This window comes from Hypomesus nipponensis, chromosome 23 (genome assembly GCF_054491055.1).
Source record: "Hypomesus nipponensis isolate SF chromosome 23, ASM5449105v1, whole genome shotgun sequence".
Classification (NCBI taxonomy): Eukaryota; Metazoa; Chordata; class Actinopteri; order Osmeriformes; family Osmeridae; genus Hypomesus; species Hypomesus nipponensis.
Genome location: NC_140383.1, coordinates 22,083,007 through 22,104,393, shown reverse-complemented (window position 1 = coordinate 22,104,393; position 21,387 = coordinate 22,083,007). Strand labels below are relative to the sequence as shown.

Genomic DNA, 21,387 nt, shown 5'->3' with positions numbered 1-21,387 from the left:
CCTAACCAAAGGAGGGTATTTGTTACGGGAAAGACATAGTGTGGACTTCCTGTGCTCGTGTGGTCTCAGTGTGGTGTCGTAAACAGAAACAAGCAGTGCCCCGCGAAAGCATCGGAATCAATAATGCATGAGTTTCTGTTACAGACAGGATCACCATGTCCGCGTGCATACAATACTGCTTTTTCGAGTGATCTTATCTGGCCGGCGACGTAAGAACTTAGACAAACGTAGATAGCGGGTGGTGTCTTGTAATGGGAGTCAAGGCTCTCCATGCTTCCACCCCCCCGCCCCCCTCCTCACTCGGAGGGTCTTGCACCACGCCCTGCGCTATCTAGCCCAGGCCCCCTGACGCCCCCAGCCCCCCCCCCCCCCACACACACACACACACACGCACACACACACACAACCCCCTCAAAACTCTTTCTCCTTTTATTCAAATCCTGACATTTTTCTCTTGCAACCCATTTTCATCAGCCGGCTGATTTGACTGCGATGCGGCGCTGTGATGTGCTCTTCCTCCAGAGAGAGAACCTCTCTGATCTTCCGCCGCAGACAGACAGAGCGGACGGAGGCACAGACGATCTGCCCGTGATGTAATTTCCTTCGTTTACAGAGCAGGAAGAGGGAGCCGAGGAGGGCTGCAGAAGTGGGGAGCCGCGGCGGCCGTCTTGGATACGCACGGCTCCCTGGCTTCCGCACACTATTGTCTTTTTATAGCATCTGTGGTTAAGATTAGCATAATAAAAGATGGATGAAGGGAGTTGCGGCGTGTTGGCTCCCCAGCATTACTGTGCTCCTCAGCCACTAAGCAGCACTTCTCCCGGCCACAGCTCTCTCTCTCTCTCTCTCTCTCTCTCTCTCTCTCTCTCTCTCTCTCTCTCTCTCTCTCTCTCTCTCTCTCTCTCTCTCTGTCTTCATCTGCTGGCTCAGCTGCTAGCGCACACACAGAAGAGAGGCAGCTCGATGGGGCGATAGTGTGTGTTTTGTAAGTGAAAGAGAATGAAAGCTTTTGCCACTGTTTAGGAGACAGAGAGAATATATGTGTGTGTCTGTGTGTGAACTCCTGCATCTGTATTTATGTGTGTTTGTGTCTGTGTGTGTGTGTGTGTGTGTGTGTGTGTGTGTGTGTGTGTGGGTGTGTGTGTGTATGTGTGTGTGTGTGTGTGTGTGTGAATGAGTGCAGAGCAGAGAGAGAGAGGGATAGAGCGAGGGAGAGAGAGAGAGAAATGGAGAAAGAGAGAAAGAGAGAGAGAGAGATATACAGAGAGAGAGAGAGAGAGAGAGAGAGAGAGAGAGAGAGAGAGAGAGAGAGAGAGACAGAGAGAGGGAGAGAGAGAGGGAGAGAGTGGGAGAGAGAGTGAGAGAGAGAGAGAGAGAGAGAGAGAGAGAGAGAGAGAGAGAGAGAGAGAGAGAGAGAGAGAGAGAGAGAGAGAGCGATGCTGCTGCATCCTGGTTGGCTGGGGGAACAGGGGCTGAGTCAGAAGTGGTGGGAGGTGTGACAGATGCCCCTCTCCTCCCAGCCCTCCCATCACTCCAGTGGCTCTCTGCCATTGGCTCAGTGCAGCCGACCGGCAACAGCAAACACACTATAACACCATGCCTGTCTCAGAGTCCGTATCAGGCGAGGAGAGCCGCTCGTCTATGCACACACGCAACGGGAGAGAGGGACGCGAGGAGCCTCTGCGCGCCGCGACACGCAGCTGAACGCGGACCAACGCTTCAGAACTGCTGCCTCTGCCGCCACTAAGCCAGCACATACCACGGGAGAGGACAGAGCGAGGCGGGGAGGAGGAGGAGAGGAGTCGAGTCAGGAGCGGAACGAGAGAAGAGGAGGAACGCGCCGCTGTGAAGACGAGAGAGTGGGAGAGAGAGACAGGGAGAGAGCCCACACAGCAGCTTGACAGCGCCGTAAAGTGCTTCAGAGAACGACTGCACGCCTCTCCTCAACTCTCTGCTCTTTGCCGCGATGAGAAACTCTCTCTGCTGAAGGAGTGGAGGACTGGAGGACTGGAGAGTGCGTCTCTCTCGCTCCACACGTGTGTCTGCCTGGCTGATTGCGGAACACCAGGTCAGAGGCACCTGTCCTGTCAAGAAGAAGACTCTGGAACTTCACTTTTGAGACCCTCGACTCTGACGTCTGGTGGGCTGTTTCTGAGAGTTAGTCTCGAGATAGAGAGTCATTCGATAAAGTTCCGGTTAGGATTTATCATTTGATGAAGTAGAGGCTAGGGTTAGTTTGTTTTTGCTGTCATTGCATGGCAACCCTGGGTTCCTCATGGCGTGTTACTATATAGTCATCAGCTCCACCCATCTGAGCAACGGACACCTGCGCAACATCAAAGGGGTGTTCCGAGGACCGCTCCGGGAAAATGGAACCAGAAACCTGGTAAGGACCTTGTAACTTCCTGTCATTTGAACCCCATCCGTGCCACAGAACCAAACCCTCTCTCCTCTGGGTTCCAAGGCAGGTACTAACGTCAGGTTCCTTACACGTGACCTCACCGGGTTCCACAGGTTTTGAAGGTTCTGTCGGTTCTGCAGGTTCTGGAGCTTTCACCAGGCTCGCCGAGTTCCCAGGGTAACGGTGTTGTTGTAGAAAATCTAAATAGAACAGATGTCACTGTGTGCTACATTCAATTGTAAGTGGGCTTCATATGTGCAGAAAACAGTCTCATCAGGGATTTATCAAAGGAAAATTTTATTAAGGACGTGACCACTGTCTCTGTAGAAATGTTTGTTGTGTCAAGTGATCGCCTTGCTGCTCTGCGCCGCAGTGTGAGAGCTGGCAGGACTTTGAACACAAAGTTGTGACTCCACTGGGTTCATAAACTGAAGAAGAGATGAGGAAACATTGATTTCTTCATCTCTGGATAATAGGAATGTTGAAAGTTCTAAAACTGGCGCTTTCAAGAAGTCACACCGTCAGATCTGGTGGAAATGCTTTCAAAGTCAAGACGCACTTTCTAAAATGTCTGTCATATCGCGGCAAGGAACCTGCTGTTAGGTTGTTGTGACTGTTGAGCTGTGAATATGTTGTCATCATCAATCAATTCAGATCAAATTCGACACGTATATATCCCGTTTAAAAAGCACAGAGGGCTTCACACTGAACATTTAACCCTTCCAAGGAGACGAAAACAACTTGCCGGCGGTGTTGAGCTAGGTCCCTGTCGTACCCGCGCAGGGCTCCGAGCGGACTCGGCTGTGCCGTCGCTGGGTTGTGGACGGGCCGGGGCGGCCGCGGTCTGTGTCGTGCGTGTCGTGCGACGACAGCGTCTTGGTGTTCCCAGCAGGGAGATGTAAACAGGGAGCGGTGGGTGGAGGATGGGGGGGGGAGGGAGTGGATGTGACAGCGCCACAATGTCAGTCTCTCCCAGCAGTGACAGTCGGTGGAAACAGTATGAGCCGCATGCCGGGATGAGCGCTCCGACCGCGGCTAAACTCCCAGCAGATGGGGAGGGACGTGGCTAATCTCCACGCGGCCAGAAAACGATGTCATGGGATTTGGTCTTAATCGTCGTTTTAGAGCTTTGGAGGCAAATTAATCCTTCTGTTTTGCCCAGGCAAAGACAGCCCCTCCCCACGTATCACAGTTTGGCGTGAGGTGTGAGGGGAGCCTGGGACGGGTCAGGAGGTGTGTGTGCTGTCATGCGGGGGGTGCAGTGGGGTGCGCTGGGGTCTGGAGTCACCTTGGGGGCCCCTGTCTGGGGGTCTCTGGAGGGGGGGCGTCTCACAGGAGAGGAGCAGACAGGTGGGTAATAGAGACACCGTCTGCATGGAGGAGACAGGTCTGTAATTAGAGGTACTTACTGCCTCTCCTCTCTTTCACTTTCTCTCCTTTTCTTCTCTCTCTCTCTCTCTCTCTCTCTCTCTCTCTCTCTCTCTCTCTCTCTCTCTCTCTCTCTCTCTCTCTCTCTTTCTCTCTGTCTCTCTCTGTCTCTCTCTTCCTACATCTCTCTCTGTCTCACTCTCCCAATCCCACTCCCTCTCTCTCCCTCTCCCACTCCCTCTCCCTCTCTCCCTCTCTCTCTCTCTCTCTCTCTCTCTCTCTCTCTCTCTCTCTCTCTCTCAGTCTCTCTTTATCTCTCACTCCCCCTCTTTATCTCTCTCTATCTCTCTCTCTCTCTCTCTCTCTCTCTCTCTCTCTCTCTCTCTCTTCCTCCATCTCTATCCTCTCTCTCCCTCTCCCACTCCCTCTCTCTCTCTCTGTCTCTCTCTCGCTCTGTAGCCTCACGCCTCGCAGAGCACAGCAGGGTAGCGAGGGATCTCCTCTCACATTAGACACACACACACACAGCTTACCTCGCTCAACCATGACACCATTAGTCCTGAACCAACACTTCCAGGAAACACAATGAGCCTTTAGGCTAGGGAGGGATGGGCCTCTGGTGTATCCCTCCCGGTCAGTTATGGACACAATCTCCGACGACACGAAGGCACACTTTGAGATGTGTGTTTAGAGGTTGTAAATAAAAAATCGCCACCCGGAGACTCAGAACTACGACCGGGCTGTGTGGTTGGGCGGCCAGGTGCCGGGTGTCTCTGATTGGTCAGTGGGGCGTAACATGTTTCTGATTGGCTAGCCAGGTGTAAAACGTATCTAATTGACCAGCTCGGTGCGTACGCTGTTTCTGATTTGTCAGACAGGTGGGCGATGTTTGTGATTGGCCAGGCAGGTGTGAGCGTTGTGATTGGCCAACCCGGCTGCGGAATGCTCAACATCAGGCCAGGTGTGAGAGTCAAACTAGCAGTGTGCTCTCAGAGACATGCATGCATTATTAACAGGCAGGCAGGCAGAACAGACAGACACACACACACACACACACACACACACACACACACACACACACACCACGTCTGTAATACAAACAACATCAGTTATCTCTGCACACACGCAGGTCTGATTTGCAAAATGAGAGATTAAAATGCATGCTGTTTATGAATGGCAGCTTGATTTGCAGAACTACACACAGCGGTGACAGAACCGAGCTGGGCTAACCGAACAGCAGCTGCATCTCCCACTTCCCACTCCCTGGCCTGCAGGCCTTCCCGTGCAGGGGTGTGTGTGTGTGTGTGTGTGTTTGTGTTTGTTTGCACATGTTGATCTATGCTTTGCGTGTGGGCTTGTGTGGGTCTGTGTTTGACTGTGAATGTGAAAACACACGTGTGCGTGCGCGCGCGTCCGTGTGTGTGCGCGTGTGCGTGTGCGGGGACGTGCGCGGGCGGCGATCACATCCGTTTTTCAGAAGGACCCACGGCCTCTCCTGAGTGTAACGACAACATGTTGTCTCTCCGGAGGTGAACATGTAACTCTGCTTCCCTCCAGATCCCCCCCTGGATAAACACCCCTATTCATGAGGCACAAAGGCCCCAGCAGGAGACTGGAGAGGCCCGCTGCGAGGCTATTACGGCGCGATTACACAGTAGCGCGCTAGCATTAGGCTGCTCTTACCTGGAGCCGCTCAGCCATGGCTGTCGACACGCTCATACATATTTACAACCCACCCCACAAACCGCATCTAGATGAACTGCCGCTTCGGAAACACACACACACACAGGCACACACACAGGCACACACGGCATAGACACACAAACACAATCTCCGGCGGACACAAACGCTATGACCTGCCCCCCCCCCCCCTTTCTCCCCCCCCCCCCCCGTCATAAGAACATGGTTCTGTAATATGCTAAACAAAGAGGCAGTTACGAGTCAAACCGTGAGCAGGTATTCATCCGAGCGTTGACAGCACCACTGCTTCTTCTTCCACCTCTCCACCCTCTCACTTCCTCCGCCTCTGTCCCCAGCCTCGCAGCCCCCCCACCCGGCCCCTCGGCCTCCGACTGAGCCTGTCACCCTTCACCGGCCTCTCTCCGGCCTCACAGCCTCCACCCAGCCTCTCCCAAGTCTCTCCAGCCAGTCCTCATCTGGAGGATGTCTCCTTCTCACATTATTGGAAGTGAATGTGATTGTAGCAATTTCATGCTGCCATGATTTTGTGCCTCATAGCTTGCAGTTTTATAATCTGGTAAAAGAGAGAGCGACGGCGAGAGAAGGAGAGGGAGACAGAGATGAAGAGAGCGAGGAAAAGAGAGATACAGAGAGAGAAGGAAAGAGAGGGAGGGAGGAGATCGAAGGTTTACCAAACAAATACGGACAAGAAAATCAAGAGGTGGTTTCGTTTCATGACATGCGGTGCGGAGTTGCCGCGAGAGTGTGTGTTTACGAGCGGAAGAGGTCACGCGTGTGTGTGTTCAGTGTTCTACTTTGCAGCGCTTGTTTGTTTGTCCGGGCATTGCAAGAACCCTAGCTGTATGATTGGACCATTTGAGAGTAGAGGCTTAAACAGTCATAAACTCACTGTCCCTCCCCAAACACCATTACTGACCTCCAAGCCTATACCCTCTTCTTTCCTCCCACACACACACCTATTACTGACGCCCCCCCAACCCCCCCACCCCCCTTCCCTGACCCCCCCCACACACACTCCTGCACGATGACATCACTGCTGGACCTGGGACTGTTCTGCAGTGTGTGTGTCTGCAGAGAGGTCCAGTCGGCAATACCGGTTGGGTGTCTAGGGAGTGTATAAATCTAGCTGAATGTGCTGGCTGAGCAGCAGCAGTAAATCAGCGTTCCGACGCGCGTGTGTGAATCACAGAATCACACAGAGGGACCTGGCTCATTTGTGACAGCCAAGATTAATTACCCCAGTCTGACAAGTGACTGATGCAACACACACACACACACACACACACATAGATATATATCCACACACACACACACACACACAGTCAGACACAAGCGTGCACAAAAGCCCAACACACACACACACATACACGTACGTAAATGGTTTGTCAGCAAAACCGCCCCGTAATTGAACAAGCGTGTGCCTGTCATTAAATGGATCCAGGAGAGGAATGCTTTTGATAAGAGTGTGTTTGATGTGGGAGCCAAGCCCCGTCTGATCTGTCCATCCATTAGGCCTGGGCCAGGCGTCAGACACAGAGGGTCTGCTGATAACATGGGCCAGTCATCTGTTCAGCTGCCCTGGAACCACTCCCTCATTAGAATTCTCCCAGAGATAAAACATTGATCTGTGTGTCTCAGCTAGGAACGGCTCCGAATTTATCTTCCTCTGGCCTCTCGTTTAATCTGGCTCGAGACAGGACAGAATAGGCCTGCCCCACAGACCTGTCTTGGGAGTGTGTGTGTGTGTGTGTGTGTGTGTGTGTGTGAGTGTGTGTGCGTGTCCTCTCACTCGTGGATGTCTTTCATCAGTAGTTTGTTTTTGGTTTTCTATCTGGAAGTATCTTTATTTGTGTTTGTTGATAGTGTTTCAGTTGGGAGTGCGTGTGTTTTCTCCAAGAGTGCTGTCTCTCACGGCTGGAGTCTACACGGCCAGTACTTTCCAGAGGTAAATGTGATGCCAATAACAGTAGAATGAATACAATTTGTACAATAAAACTTTTCTATTAGAATCGCTTTTTTTTTGTACAAATAACTCAAATAATTTAAGTCGTATAAAGGTATTGAAGAAAGTTAGTTGTCATTGATGGTCTTGCCCTGAATTTTTCTTCTGTTGTTCAAAGTAAGACAAGAGGTCTGTTTCCGTCTGGTAGATTTTGTCAGCATAGCCTAAAAGATTGATAAAGTAATACGAACGCTTCATCTTTTGTGGAACAATTCTGCTTCACACGGCTCCTTGCCCATGAAACTCAAAACTACAGAGAGTGTCTCCACATCCGTGGTATAGAGCTACACAATATCCATCATTCCCCGGACAGATACGCACAGAACAAAAATGAAGTGTGGTTTTCCTGGTATTATACATACCCCTCAGTCAGGTGTTGGTGAGTGTACAGTAACTGGAAGTTTGTAGTGTGAGAGTTGTTTTGCCGACCAACTGTCACTGCGTGCCATGAATGTGTCCCATCAAAACCATCTTTTACACTTTCTTAAACTGATATATTATGGTGTAGCATTCTGTGTATTAATACATTCTGCATATGAAAATATGCATTATTAAAAATCATATGTCATTTTTCCCAGCACCATTGGCTTGATTCATCTAAATACCTTGTCAACCAGTCGCCTACACAGCTTCCAAAATAGTTCTGATTAGCTGCCAAAATACCCAAACAGCTCATCACTACAAACATCCAATAAGGATTCAAGCTGGAACACAAAGGCCCTTTGTTCAACGTTTCCGCAACATAAAACTAATCCCATCACTTGGGATCCGGAGCTTAATTGCTGATAGGCATCATACTCTTAAGAGGTGTTATAAGTGTGGAGGCTGATTCTTTAAATAGATCCCGCGCTCCTCATCCCCTCCTCCTCCTCTTGCTTTTCTCTGGGTTGCCACAGGAACGCCAGCAGAACATGATGCTTAACTACTTAATCAAATTCATTAGCCAGTGCATCTAAAGAAGGATGGGTGATTAAGCTTTTTTGAAGGGCTTGTCAGAAGCAGCATGTCTGAAAGGCCATCTTCTCCAGCTCCCTGAATCTTCTCCTCCAGGAGATGAAGCCACCACGGTGCCAGCCAGGAACAGCTCGACCCAGGCCCTGAATGCCTTGTCACTCTCTCTCTTCCGAGCAGAAAACAATCCCATTACACGTTCATCCTCGAGTCATTCCCAAACATTTAATCAAGCAAATTGAGCAAGGCACTTACTAAATACTAGATAATGCAATTAGCAAACGATCTGACCCCCGACCCCTAACCTCTGATCTCCGATCCCCGACCTTTCCAGCCTTTAGGTATGTCCACGGCTCCGGCTATAGCTAGAGGCTTTGTGATGTTGAGGTGAGGTAGGTTTTGGTGCTAAATGAAAGCTTGGCGTCTGTTTCCAGCTCTCTGCTGTGCAGGTAACTCTCAGAGCCCCATTAGAACAGCAACTCCAGCACCAGCTTAATAATTAATGTGCGGCCGGTGTTTCTGCAGCGCTTACAGGGGGGGAGTAAAAGGTGATTTGATTTGCTATTTTGGAATGGCCCAATCAGGCGAGCAGGAGTGAGTCTGACAGATGTTGTGTGGGGCAGATGTCAGGACGTATCAGAGCCAAGACTGGCGGACAGCCAGCAGATGTACGGCCCAACCCTGCTAGAGAGAGCTGGGCTAAGAGTTAGCACCCTGCTTGAGAAAGCTGGGCTAAGAGTTAGCACCCTGCTTGAGAAAGCTGGGCTAAGAGTTAGCATCCTGCTAGAGAGAGCTGGGCTAAGAGTTAGCACCCTGCTTGAGAAAGCTGGGCTAGGAGTTAGCATCCTGCTTGAGAGAGCTGGGCTAAGAGTTAACACCCTGCATGAGAGAGCTGGGCTAGGAGTTAGCATCCTGCTTGAGAAAGCTGGGCTAGGAGTTAGCATCCTGCTTGAGAAAGCTGGGCTAGGAGTTAGCATCCTGCTTGAGAGAGCTGGGCTAAGAGTTAACACCCTGCATGAGAGAGCTGGGCTAGGAGTTAGCATCCTGCTTCAGAAAGCTGGGCTAGGAGTTAGCATCCTGCTTGAGAGAGCTGGGCTAGGAGTTAGCACCCTGCTAGAGAGAGCTGGGCTAGGAGTTAGCACCCTGCTTGAGAGAGCTGGGCTAAGAGTTAGCACCCTGCTTGAGAGAGCTGGGCTAAGAGTTAGCACCCTGCATGAGAGAGCTGGGCTAGGAGTTAGCATCCTGCTTGAGAAAGCTGGGCTAAGAATTAGCACCCTGCATGAGAGAGCTGGGCTAGGAGTTAGCATCCTGCTTGAGAAAGCTGGGCTAGGAGTTAGCACCCTGCTTGAGAAAGCTGGGCTAGGAGTTAGCATCCTGCTTGAGAAAGCTGGGCTAGGAGTTAGCACCCTGCTTGAGAGAGCTGGGCTAAGAGTTAACACCCTGCATGAGAGAGCTGGGCTAGGAGTTAGCACCCTGCTTGGGAAAGCTGGGCTAAGAGTTAGCATCCTGCTGGAGAGCTGGGCTAGGAGTTAGCACCCTGTTGGAGAGCTGGGCTAGGAGTTAGCATCCTGCTGGAGAGCTGGGCTATGAGTTAGCATCCTGCTGGAGAGGACTGGGCTAGGAGTTAACATCCTGCTGGAGAGGATTGGGCTAGGAGTCAGCACCCTGCTGGAGAGGACTGGACTAAGAGTTAGCATCCAGCTGGAGAGAGCTGGGCTAGGAGTTAGCACCCTGCTGAAGAGCTGGGCTAAGAGTTAGCAGGAGAGAGCTGGTCTGGGGTTGGAATTACAGTTAGCATGTTTCCGGCAAGCTGGGTTTCGCGCTAGGAGCCTGCCACTGCCAGATTATGAACCATCACTGTAGAGGAAGAGCAAGTTATGAGTCAGTTCCGTGTTATGCAGAGAAGCTTGGTGGTAAACCAGGGCCCTACTGGAGAGCGCAGCAGGGTTGTAAACCCGTAGTGTGGAGAGATATACTACACTGTAATGCTATTCACCCCAGAGGGAGGGCAATCATGCTGTGGAGAAGCTATGATCTCAGCTCTCCACTGAACTCCCTGGCGTTGATATAAAGGCTGTTCATAAACAGGCCAGAGGAAGTGCACCTGTAGAATTATCTCTCTGGCTACAGATGGTCTGGTCTGGTTTGGCTCAGCACAAACCAGTCGGGTCCAGTTTAAACCAGCACTGTGGGAGGTGAGTTGGAGCTTCATGTAGCACTATGTGCAGTAGAACCTGTTTGTCTCAAACCCACATTTGGTTTTCTCAGGAGACTTCATTAATGCAGTCTGCGTCTGCACCTGTCAGCATGGCGCATTATTGATCAAAGCGTTTATTACTGTTGATTTTAGGTCTTGTGACATTTACAGCCGCGGTTATTTTCCTCCACTGAAATTGGTGACATTTGGTTCTCATTTAGGGAGCGACCACTTACTTGATGACGGATTATAAAGCTGCTCAATAACAGCCGGACGCTCTCAAAGTCCCTAATGCGACACACCCACAGGTGCACTCGCAGTCTCCATCACCCTTTAAAGAGCACAATTATGAACACAGGCCGGCAGTCATTTACAGTGGCTGGACCGGACTTTCGAAGGGATCATACAGACGACAGGTCATGACGAATGCTTCTCTGTGACGGGTAGGAAACTAAGCAGAGGAGAGGAGGGGAGAGGCGGGAAGCGGAGGAGAGTGGAGGCTGGACGGAGGGAGGGAGGGAGAGGAGGAGAGAACAGAGGAGTGGAAAGGAGAAGGGGGGGGGAAAGGAGGAGGGGATGGGAGGGAAGACGCGAGGAGGGGATGGGAGGGAAGACGCGAGGAGGGGAGGGGATGGGAGGGAAGACGCGAGGAGGGGAGGGGATGGGAGGGAAGACGCAAGGAGGGGAGGGGATGGGAGGGAAGACGCGAGGAGGGGAGGGGATGGGAGGTAAGACGCGAGGAGGGGAGGGGATGGGAGGAAAGACGCGAGGAGGGGAGGGGATGGGAGGGAAGACGCGAGGAGGGGAGGGGATGGGAGGGAAGACGCGAGGAGGGGAGGGGATGGGAGGGAAGATGCGAGGAGGGGAGGGGATGGGAGGGAAGACGCGAGAAGGGGAGGGGATGGGAGGGAAGACGCGAGGAGGGGAAACGGAGAGGAGGGAGGGGAAAGGAGAGGCAAGTGAGAGGAAGAGAGGAGAGGATAGGAGAAGAAAGGAGAGGGAAAGAGAACAGACTCCGTTCGGCTCCACCACTTCTCAGTCTCTTGTATCTCCTCCACCTCTCCTTCCTCTCTGCTGCCGTCCTCCATCTGAATAGAGTGTATCGTATTCGGCACCACACAGCACAGGGAAAAGCAATCCTCCTCCACTTGATAGATTTTTTCCCTTGGACAATCCTATCTTTTCCCTCTGTCTGAAAGGATGGAGGGAAAAGCTATAATTTACTGATTAAATAGAACTCACGGCGGCAGCTTCCAACGACAGCATCCTTGGAATTTAACAGCAGAGTGTTTCTAAAAGGAAGTGACAGGGTTCTGTCTGAAAGATGGATGGTGCTGTTAGAGGAAGGAGCCCACAATGACTATTGATTTCTTCACTGATGGGAATTTATTTTGCCACAACTGCTACCAGATCGTCCATTGTCTCAGGGAGTTGGCTTTCCATTAAAGATCACCTTGGCTGCCCTCCGTAGCTCTGTTCCAGACGAGCTATGGCGACAAGGGGCAACACTTGAGGAACACTGCGTTGAGCTGATGAAGTTCAGTAAAAAAACATTAAAAAAGAGGAAATTGCGAGTAAAAGAATGTAACACACCTATCTCGAGCACTTTTGATTGGTTCTGGGGAGAACTCGGCTGGGAATAACCGAATTGTCTCTGTATGTATAAGAAGATAAATGAAGATGGTGAGAGAGGGAGAGGGAGAGAGGCATAGTGAAAGGCAAAAGGAGAGATGCAGAACGAGAGAGAGATGTAGAGGGAAAGAGAGAGAAAGAGAGGTGGAGGAGAAGAGAGGTGGAGGGAAAGAGAGAGAGATGGAGGGAAGACAGCGAGAGATGGAGGGGAAGAGAGAGATAGACAGAGAGACAGAGAGAGAGAGAGAGGTGGAGGAGAGAGAGAGAGGTGGAGGGGAAGAGAGAGAGAGAGAGAGAGAGAGGTGGAGGGGAAGAGAGAGAGAGAGAGAGAGAGAGAGAGAGAGAGAGAGTTGGAGGAGAGAGAGAGAGGTGGAGGAGAGAGAGAGAGAGAGAGAGAGAGAGAGAGAGAGAGAGGTGGAGGAGAGAGAGAGAGAGAGGTGGAGGAGAGAGAGAGAGAAAGAGAGAGAGGTGGAGGAGAGAGAGAGAGAAAGAGAGAGAGGTGGAGGAGAGAGAGAGAGAGAGAGAGAGAGAGAGAGAGAGAGAGAGAGAGTAGGCTGTGGAGGAGAAGCCTGTGGCGTTGTGGACATGTTCTCCCACGCTCCTCTGGGACAACACTGGGTATGCTCACTGTGATCTCCGCTGCACTACATCACACTACAGTCACAGCAACACAGTCTCTCTCTCTCTTTCTCTCTCTCTCTTTCTCTCTCTCACACACACACACACTTACATGCACATACACACACACTTACATGCACACCCATACACACACTCGCATGCTTACACGCACGAACACACACACATTTACATGCACACACACACACACACACACACACACACACATTCCCATAGCAACTCATACACTACAGACACACTCTGCTTCTGCCATAGCAACCCCGAAGACAGAGTTCTCTCTCTCTCTTTGATTGCTCCCCATTTAGACTGAGCTCTCATAAAGCTCCCCCCGTCGCCGTGCATGGGAGCACAGCCAACTGCTAACAAAGGCATTTGTGTATTTTTAGTGCTTATAGTCCTCGAGCATTTAATCTTCCCCCACTGTAGTCAATGTATAACTGATCGTACTGTACCAGACAGTTAGTAGGGTGTGCATCTGAGAGCCAGGGTCTCCTTTGAAGGAGCCGTACAGTGTTTGTCTACATGTGTCTCCGTCTGTTGAAGCGTCTGTCTTTTGTGGGGTTGCTGTATTTCTGTGCGTGTGTGTGTGCATGCGTGTGTGTGTGCATGCGTGTGTGTGTGCATGCGTGTGTGTGTGATTGCGTGTGTGTGTGCATGCGTGTGTGTGTGTTAAGCCCAGGAGGAGGGGTGTTGCTCGAACATTCCTAATTGGAAGTTTCGGAGAGGAGCAGCAAGGGTAAAGAGGAGGGGAGAGAAGATAAGAGAATAGGAGGGGAGAGGAGGGGAGAAAATTGGGAGGGGAGGGGAGAGAAGAGAATGGGAGGGGAGGGGAGAGATGAGAGCACAGGAGAAGACAGGACAAGACAAGTGATGGGTTGAGAAGGAGGGGGACAGACAGACAGACAGACACACAGACAGAAAGGATCTCCACGGTCCCAGTTTGATCCCATTGACGCTTGAATACCAATGAGGAGAGAGATAGACAGAAAAAGGGAGAGAGAGAGAGAGAGAGAGAGAGAGAGAGAGAGAGAGAGAGAGAGAGAGAGAGAGAGAGAGAGAGAGAGAAATGGGGGAGGGATGCTGGATGGAGAGAATCCCACCGGCTCTACCCTCATTATGAATCATAGTTCGCCCCCGCACCATCAACACCCTCACCCCACAGCCCCACTATGGATCCCCTCAGAGACACCCCCCACCCCCTCCCGCACCCTCCCGACCCATCCATGCAGTGGAGAGCTGTATAAATATGGATTCCCAGTAGAAAGCTATGGGCCAGGTGATCATTTCTGACATAGATGTGTTTCTAATGGCCAAGGTGTTCTGACTCACTGACCAGCTGACCGGGAACAAGCCTAGTTTACATCAAACAGATGCAACCTGTCCTTTTTAAACAGCAGTACTAAGTCAGTTGTATCTGACAGTGATACTAAGACAATCATATCGAACTGACACTACGACAATTGTATCTCAGAATTGTAGTTTAAAGAGAAGTCATAACACAACTCCAGTCAACCAATCAAATCACATAGCTTCAGCTTTAATCAACCAATCATATCACACAACTCCAGTCAGCCAGTCGTATCACATAGCTTCAGCTCCAGTCAACCAATCATATCGCATTGCCACAGCCATCCTATAATTTATCTCAGCTCCCGCTCCACGCTCCCCGCTCCCACACACACACACACACACACCAGCAGTCATAAACCATACAGGACTGCCTACTGGTCATTTTCACACAGACATACATATAAAGAACACAGCTTGATGCTGTAGCAATTTTCTGGATTCAATTACTTTTTCAGTGGTGACCTTTTGAAGAGAAGACTGAATTCCTCTTTTCAGAAACACAACATTCTCACACACACACACACACACACACACACACAAGCACACAAAACCTACGCATGTGCATGCACACGTACACCTACAGCATGGCTCGTGTATCCGGTTCGGAGCGCGGAGCGCGGAGCGCTAGAGCCCGCTGCGAAGGAACAGAGATTGCAGCCTTTCATATCAAAGTGATCAGAGTACCACAAAAGCTTTGATCCTATTGGCTGAACGTGTGGCAACCGAGCCATAAACTCGTTTCTCAGCTGAGCCACATCAATAATTAACTAGTGGGGAAGCGTTGGAATCTGAAGGAAATGACACCCATAGATACTCCCTCCTCGCCCACAAGGCACCAGGAAAAAGGCGCCGGTTTGAAGACGTTTCCACACTGAGCCGGTGTTCTAATGTTAAAAAAACACTGTAGGTTTGTTGGCAGCAATATCAAAACTCCTCAATGTCAAGCTCCTGTAGGTGGTCTGTGTTTTAAATACCTCAGGAGGGCCTGGATCTGTGTCTGGACATATGTCAGTTAACCCTGGGTCAGGGTGTGGGTGTTACGGGGTGGTGGTGGTGGTGGTGGACCCAAGTGCACAACACAGAGCACGGAGGGATGTTCCAGAGTGGTTTAATGTTGGGGTAAGTGCAGAGGGGAATGATGGTGATGGAAAAAACAGACAGGACGGCAGGGTAGGCTGTACGGGGTCTGGCAAGGTTGGTGATCCTGGAGGCACAGGCAAAAAGTTAGCACAGGAATGTCACACATAAAAATACTGGTCTACTGGAACCTGGAGTATACTACCGAGGGTAGACAAAACTGTTATCCGGCGATGAATGATGTGAAAACCAGGGTTGATAAACTGCAGGGCTGATGAGTTGATGGGAGACAGGTGTGAAGACTGAGGCAGAGTGAGTGGGTAATTGAGACTGGAGACCATGGCCACACCCACAACCGGGAAACACAAACAACCCGCCACTAGGGGGCAGTGGGCATGACAGTGTGTAGGTTAAGCCTGGGTCAGGGTGTGTGTAGGTTAACCCTGGGTCAGGATGTGTGTAGGCTCCACCAGGAAAAATGGTACAGTTACATCTCATTTAAATGTATTAACTGAGATTTAAAAATTTACATAATGTTTACCTTTTTCTACACAACTGGAAGTGTGCTCTAAATCTGCATATTTTGCACATACACACACTGCACAACTTGAATATATGTATGTTTGTACATTTAGTATAATATTTTTTCCGCTTGGGTAAACTGGGCCCTGCTAACCACCCTGACAACTATCCGTAGCAACTTGATTGCTTATTAGTGGTGTTCTAATTGAACTGAAGACGTTTTACAGAAGCTATGGTTGATAGAATAGGCTGGAGTTCAGAACTGGAGGCGTACACTATCCCTTCCTTAAGCAACAGCTGTTCTAAGTGTGGTAGGCGGCAACGCTTTACATGAAGGTGACATTAACTCCCACATAACTGCTAGCAAAAACAACATTGTTTTCACTTTAGAAATTGCTATGTAGTTATAAAGTAGTTAATCTAACCTTTATACAAAGCGCAAGCTACCTGTAGGCTCGCAGTTGTGATGTGTGTGGTCATGTAAGTATGCTATATTATTATAGTTCTTCTGCATGGGACGTTGACAGGCATGTGTCTGAGCACAGCTAGATATTTAACACCCGAGACACCAAAAAAGCCAAAGATTTGCTTTGGAATAGATAACTTACGACATCTCCTCAAGGTTCTTCAGCAAGAGCGTATCCGAAAAACAAAAACACGCTGACCTTTTGAAAACATCTCCGCGCAATCAGGCAAACACGTTTAATCTCTGGCTCTCACATCTAATCACCACGTTAGACAGCCACCGGGAGATCCTGATTCTGATACAGAGGAGCACTCTTTCCACTGACACTCATCTGGCTCGTCATAATTGCCTCGTAGGATATCCACCGGCGCTGCTGAAGCCTCTTTGGAGGAAAATTGTTTTTACAAGCAATTAGGCATGCAGCCTCATTTAGCTGAACGAGTCAAAGGGCCGTGTCGCGGAGACGACTCAGCAGGGGAGATCATCCATGGAGAGAGGAGCTGAGAGCTCCGCCCACTGCAGAGTATCTACACTCACTACCCAGAGAGTAGAGCTGGAGGTGTATATAAACTCACTACCCAGAGAGTAGAGCTGGAGGAGTATATAAACTCACTACCCAGAGAGTAGAGCTGGAGGTGTATATAACTCACTACCCAGAGAGTGGAGCTGGAGGAGTATATAAACTCACTACCCAGAGACTAGAGCTGGAGGTGTATATAAACTCTCTACCCAGAGAGTAGAGCTGGAGGTGTATATAAACTCACTACCCAGAGAGTAGAGCTGGAGGTGTATATACACTCACTACCCAGAGAGTAGAGCTGGAGGTGTATATAAACTCTCTACCCAGAGAGTAGAGCTGGAGGTGTATATAACTCACTACCCAGAGAGTAGAGCTGGAGGTGTATATAAACTCTCTACCCAGAGAGTAGAGCTGGAGGTGTATATAACTCTATACCCAGAGAGTAGAGCTGGAGGTGTATATAAACTCTATACCCAGAGAGAAGAGCTGGAGGTGTATATAAAATCTCTACCCAGAGAGTAGAGCTGGAGGTGTATATAACTCACTACCCAGAGAGTAGATCTGGAGGTGTATATAACTCACTACCCAGAGAGTAGAGCTGGAGGTGTATATAACTCACTACCCAGAGAGTAGAGCTGGAGGTGTATATAAAATCACTACCCAGAGAGAAGAGCTGGAGGTGTATATAAAATCTCTACCCAGAGAGTAGAGCTGGAGGTGTATATAGCTCACTACCCAGAGAGTAGAGCTGGAGGTGTATATAAACTCACTACCCAGAGAGTAGAGCTGGAGGTGTATATAAACTCTCTACCCAGAGAGTAGAGCTGGAAGTGTATATAAACTCACTACCCAGAGAGTAGAGCTGGAGGTGTATATAAACTCACTACCCAGAGAGTAGAGCTGGAGGTGTATATAAACTCTCTACCCAGAGAGTAGAGCTGGAAGTGTATATAAACTCACTACCCAGAGAGCAGAGAAGATAAGGCGATCTCTTGAGTACCATTAGATGATTTTCAGAACACCATCACAGCATCTCCAGATTACAAGCATATCCAGATTACCATGACAGTATCTCCAGATTGTCAGTGTCTTCAGATGACCAGCGTCTCCAGATCACCAGAGAGCCATCTCCAGACAATCAGAAAGGGTGTCTCCAAGGAACTGAGTCTCTCCCTCCTCAGGCTAGTGAGACCCGCCGTGTGGGTAGTGTGCGCGCGGACCAGAGGGGACGGCTCCGGCAGGAACACATCTCCCGTCGCCTACGAGTCCCAGATCCGAGGCGCAGCAGGGGAGGGAGCGAGGGGGGATAACAACTCCCCGAGATGAGCTGTGGGCCGAAACTCTGGGGCTCTCCGAGGTCCGCAGCCCCACCGATCACTTGTCACCGGAGCTTGCACGAGGTGTCCTCACACAGAGACGTCCTGGAGGGACGGCCAGCGCGAAGGACGCGACGGCGCCGGCCCTTCGGCATCGCGGCTGTGCTCCGCAGGGGTTCGTGGGAGATGAAAGACACGCAATGACTAAAGATGGGAGCCAATCTGCTGCGGCCAACTGGGACGTCGGGCCCAAGTCAAAGCGGGTTGCAGCGTCTCTGAGGGTTTGGGGTTGAGGGTCTCCACATCGCAGGTGCGTGGTTCCCGAGCCAGCTCCGCCGCGCTGATTGGCATCGTTGTTGTTTTGATCGGTTCCAGCGTTGGCTGCGGCAGAGCTCCAGGGCTTGTTGAACTAGGTCATTACTGTTCTCTCACCACGCTCTCTCTCTCTCCCATCCTTTCACTCGTTGTTTCACATTCTCCCTCTCCTTCCCTCACTTTCTTGGCACCCCCACCCCTCCTCATTTCCCCTCTTGTTCCCTCTTCTCTCTGTCTGCTCCAGTTCTCGCTGGAGGCGGAGCCAGGAGGAGCTTAGGGACATAAAAATGGTAATCACATATCATTTCATCAAAGCTCAGACTGTTTCAGCTACTTTGAAGTGTCTCGGTTTGGCCTTGTAAGGGATTATTCCTCCTTGTGTAGTTGATAGTGGGGCCCCTCCACCCTGTGGCCCCCGGTCAGACAGTGAGACGGGGGTCTCTGAGACGGGGGCCGCTCGCCAACGCAGGCTGCGCTCCGACCCAAGGTCGCGCACGTCAGACACAGAGGAAGCTCCCCTCTGTTCTGTGTTTGACGCGGACATAGATGTGCATGCACCCCCTTCACACACAGACACACACACACTGCGGAAACTCACACACACGTTCACACAATGCGTGTGCACAGACACATTCGCGCGTGAACTCCCAAAAGTACACAAACACGAGCATGTCTACAGCAACACGCACAGGCATGTGAGATCCAATCGAGACTTCAGCCAATCAAAAGTCAAGGCGGGTTGTTCGGGGCAGCTATGGCGTGGGAGGGAGAGATCTCTGGACAGACGGTGGCACATACACTACAGTATCGTGATGACAAACATGTCACCATGGCGACCAGGCAGACGGAGTGACTGTCAAGGCACTACCCATCCACCAGCTGGGGTGACTAAAACCGTTGTCATGAGTTAAGAGTGAGGCCAGCATTGTAGAGGAGAGAAGAGGACAGGATAGGAGAGGGGAACCGAAGGGAAAGGAATGGACAAGAGAGATGAGGCAGGAGAATAGCTAGCTCTCTAGTCTGCAGGGTTGTTAAGAGAGAGCAGCTCTCTGTGGATGAGGGGTTCAACTGAAGTGGTAAAGAAGGCAGCAAAGATGGAGAAGATGAAGATGGAGTGGCTGGGAAAACTAACTGGGGAGTCAATGAGCCAGTTATGATGGCGTCCTGCTTGAACTTTCTCATCGCACCCCCCCTCCCAACCTCTTCCATTCCCGCCCTCCCTGTCCCCCAACCTCCAATTCTCCCCGCCTCTATGTGTCTGCCTCTCAGCCTCTCAGCCTCACAGCCTCCCAGCCTTCACCCGACACAGCCTGATAGCACCACATTAGTCATCTCCCCCCAAACGTTTCTAACATCATCTGTTCCACTTCACGTCATATTTTACTTAGTTTGAGTCGATGGAGAGTCAGAGAATCATGTCTTCGCTCATCACTCAGACTAAGTCTTTCGAAGAAGGCCTTAACTGCTGTTTAGTGTTTCGTGTGTGCTCTGCAGCCCAGGTCTGGTCCAGGTGAGACACACGTCACTTTATTGATCAGGATAGGATCTATCGAACTAGGCTCCCTTCGTTTTGTCTGTAATCTACAACGTCTCTGTAATTACAGGTGACTGATCCTGATTGGATTGTTTCCTCCGGCGCGTCTTTGAACAGGAGATGTTCCTTCACCTGCCCTCTGATTGCAGATTATAATTATGCCATTCTCTGTCTCTCTCTTTCTCTCTATCTCTGTCTGGGCGGGCAGTGTCCCTTGATTTCTCAGGGGGGGGGGGGGGGGCACTCTGTTTCTCTTGAAGGGGAGTGTGATGTTCAAATGATAAGATGTCAGTTGATTCCTTCCTTCCTGGAGGACTAGTTGTCAATCACACTCATCTCCTCTCTTCCCCTCATCACTCCCCTCCCCTTTCCTCCCCTCATTTCTCCTCCCCTTCCTTCCCCTCCCCTTTCCTCCCCTCATTTCTCCTCCCCTTCCTTCCCCTCTCCTTTCCTCCCCTCATTTCTCCTCCCTTCCCCTCTCCTTTCCTCCCCTCATTTCTCCTCCCTTCCCCTCTCCTTTCCTTTCCTCGCCTCATCTCTCCTCGACCCTCTTCCTCTAAACACCTCTCCCCGGCCTTCCTTCTGTGATTTCATCCAATGCTGATGGATGCAGTCCAACAACCCTGTAGAAAGCTGAACATCGAAGATTCCTAATTGCAATGTTTTGAAGCTAATTCGTCTCTTCATTCTTGTATTAATCTCCTCATTCTTGTGCCCCGAATCCATCCGCCTCACTGAGGGCCTGTGTGTGATCTCACCTCCCTGCCTGTCTAGAAGACTGCAGTATTGGGACTGAAGAAGAAGAGAGAGAGAAAGAGAGAGGGAGACAGAGAGAAAGACAGAGGGAGAGGGAAGGGATGGGAAGGGATGGGACGAGAAGGAAAGGGAAGGAAAGGAAGGGAAGAGAGAGGGAGGATTATAAACCTGTCGGACACATAAAGGTATTCACATATCTGACGTAGGAACATCCATCTACATAGTGACCAGGGAACTAACAGTCTTGCTGCATTAACCACACGCCGGAGCCAGGCCAGAAGAATCACTCACAGATAAAAGGATGGATCAATACTGATGACCCTGTCCTTTTTGCCACTACCGACCCTGCATCGACAAAGCTATAAGGAGAATTAAACAGCATAATGATTTTGCATTCAAAGACAGGCTGCTGTTAAACACGGGCTCAGTTGAGGGCCGTCACAGCGAGCTGGCTTTCACCATGTTTGGAACAGGCTGGGGCCAAGCATCTGAGGACAACTAAGATGCTGTAAAAGCTAAATAGATCCCCAGAGAAGGTTGTATAAGTTTAAGCAGAGTTTAAGGTACTGCACTGGGGTCTTTATACAATTCAGAGTGCTTGAGATACTTCTGTAAATACACTAGACAGACAGAAGTAATGGGA

At 50.5% G+C, this 21,387-nt stretch overlaps 1 protein-coding gene across 1 annotated transcript in view; it reads left to right on the top strand.

Moving 5' to 3' along the window:
* Positions 1 to 2,275: 2,275 nt before the first annotated feature.
* The window catches only part of znf804a (zinc finger protein 804A), a 34,532-nt gene continuing 15,420 nt past the window's right edge, over positions 2,276 to 21,387 (top strand). Inside the window, exon 1 of the mRNA XM_084688421.1 lies at positions 2,276 to 2,386. Within this exon, the coding sequence (XP_084544547.1) occupies positions 2,276 to 2,386 (111 nt within the window). The remainder of the gene's footprint in view (positions 2,387 to 21,387) is intronic.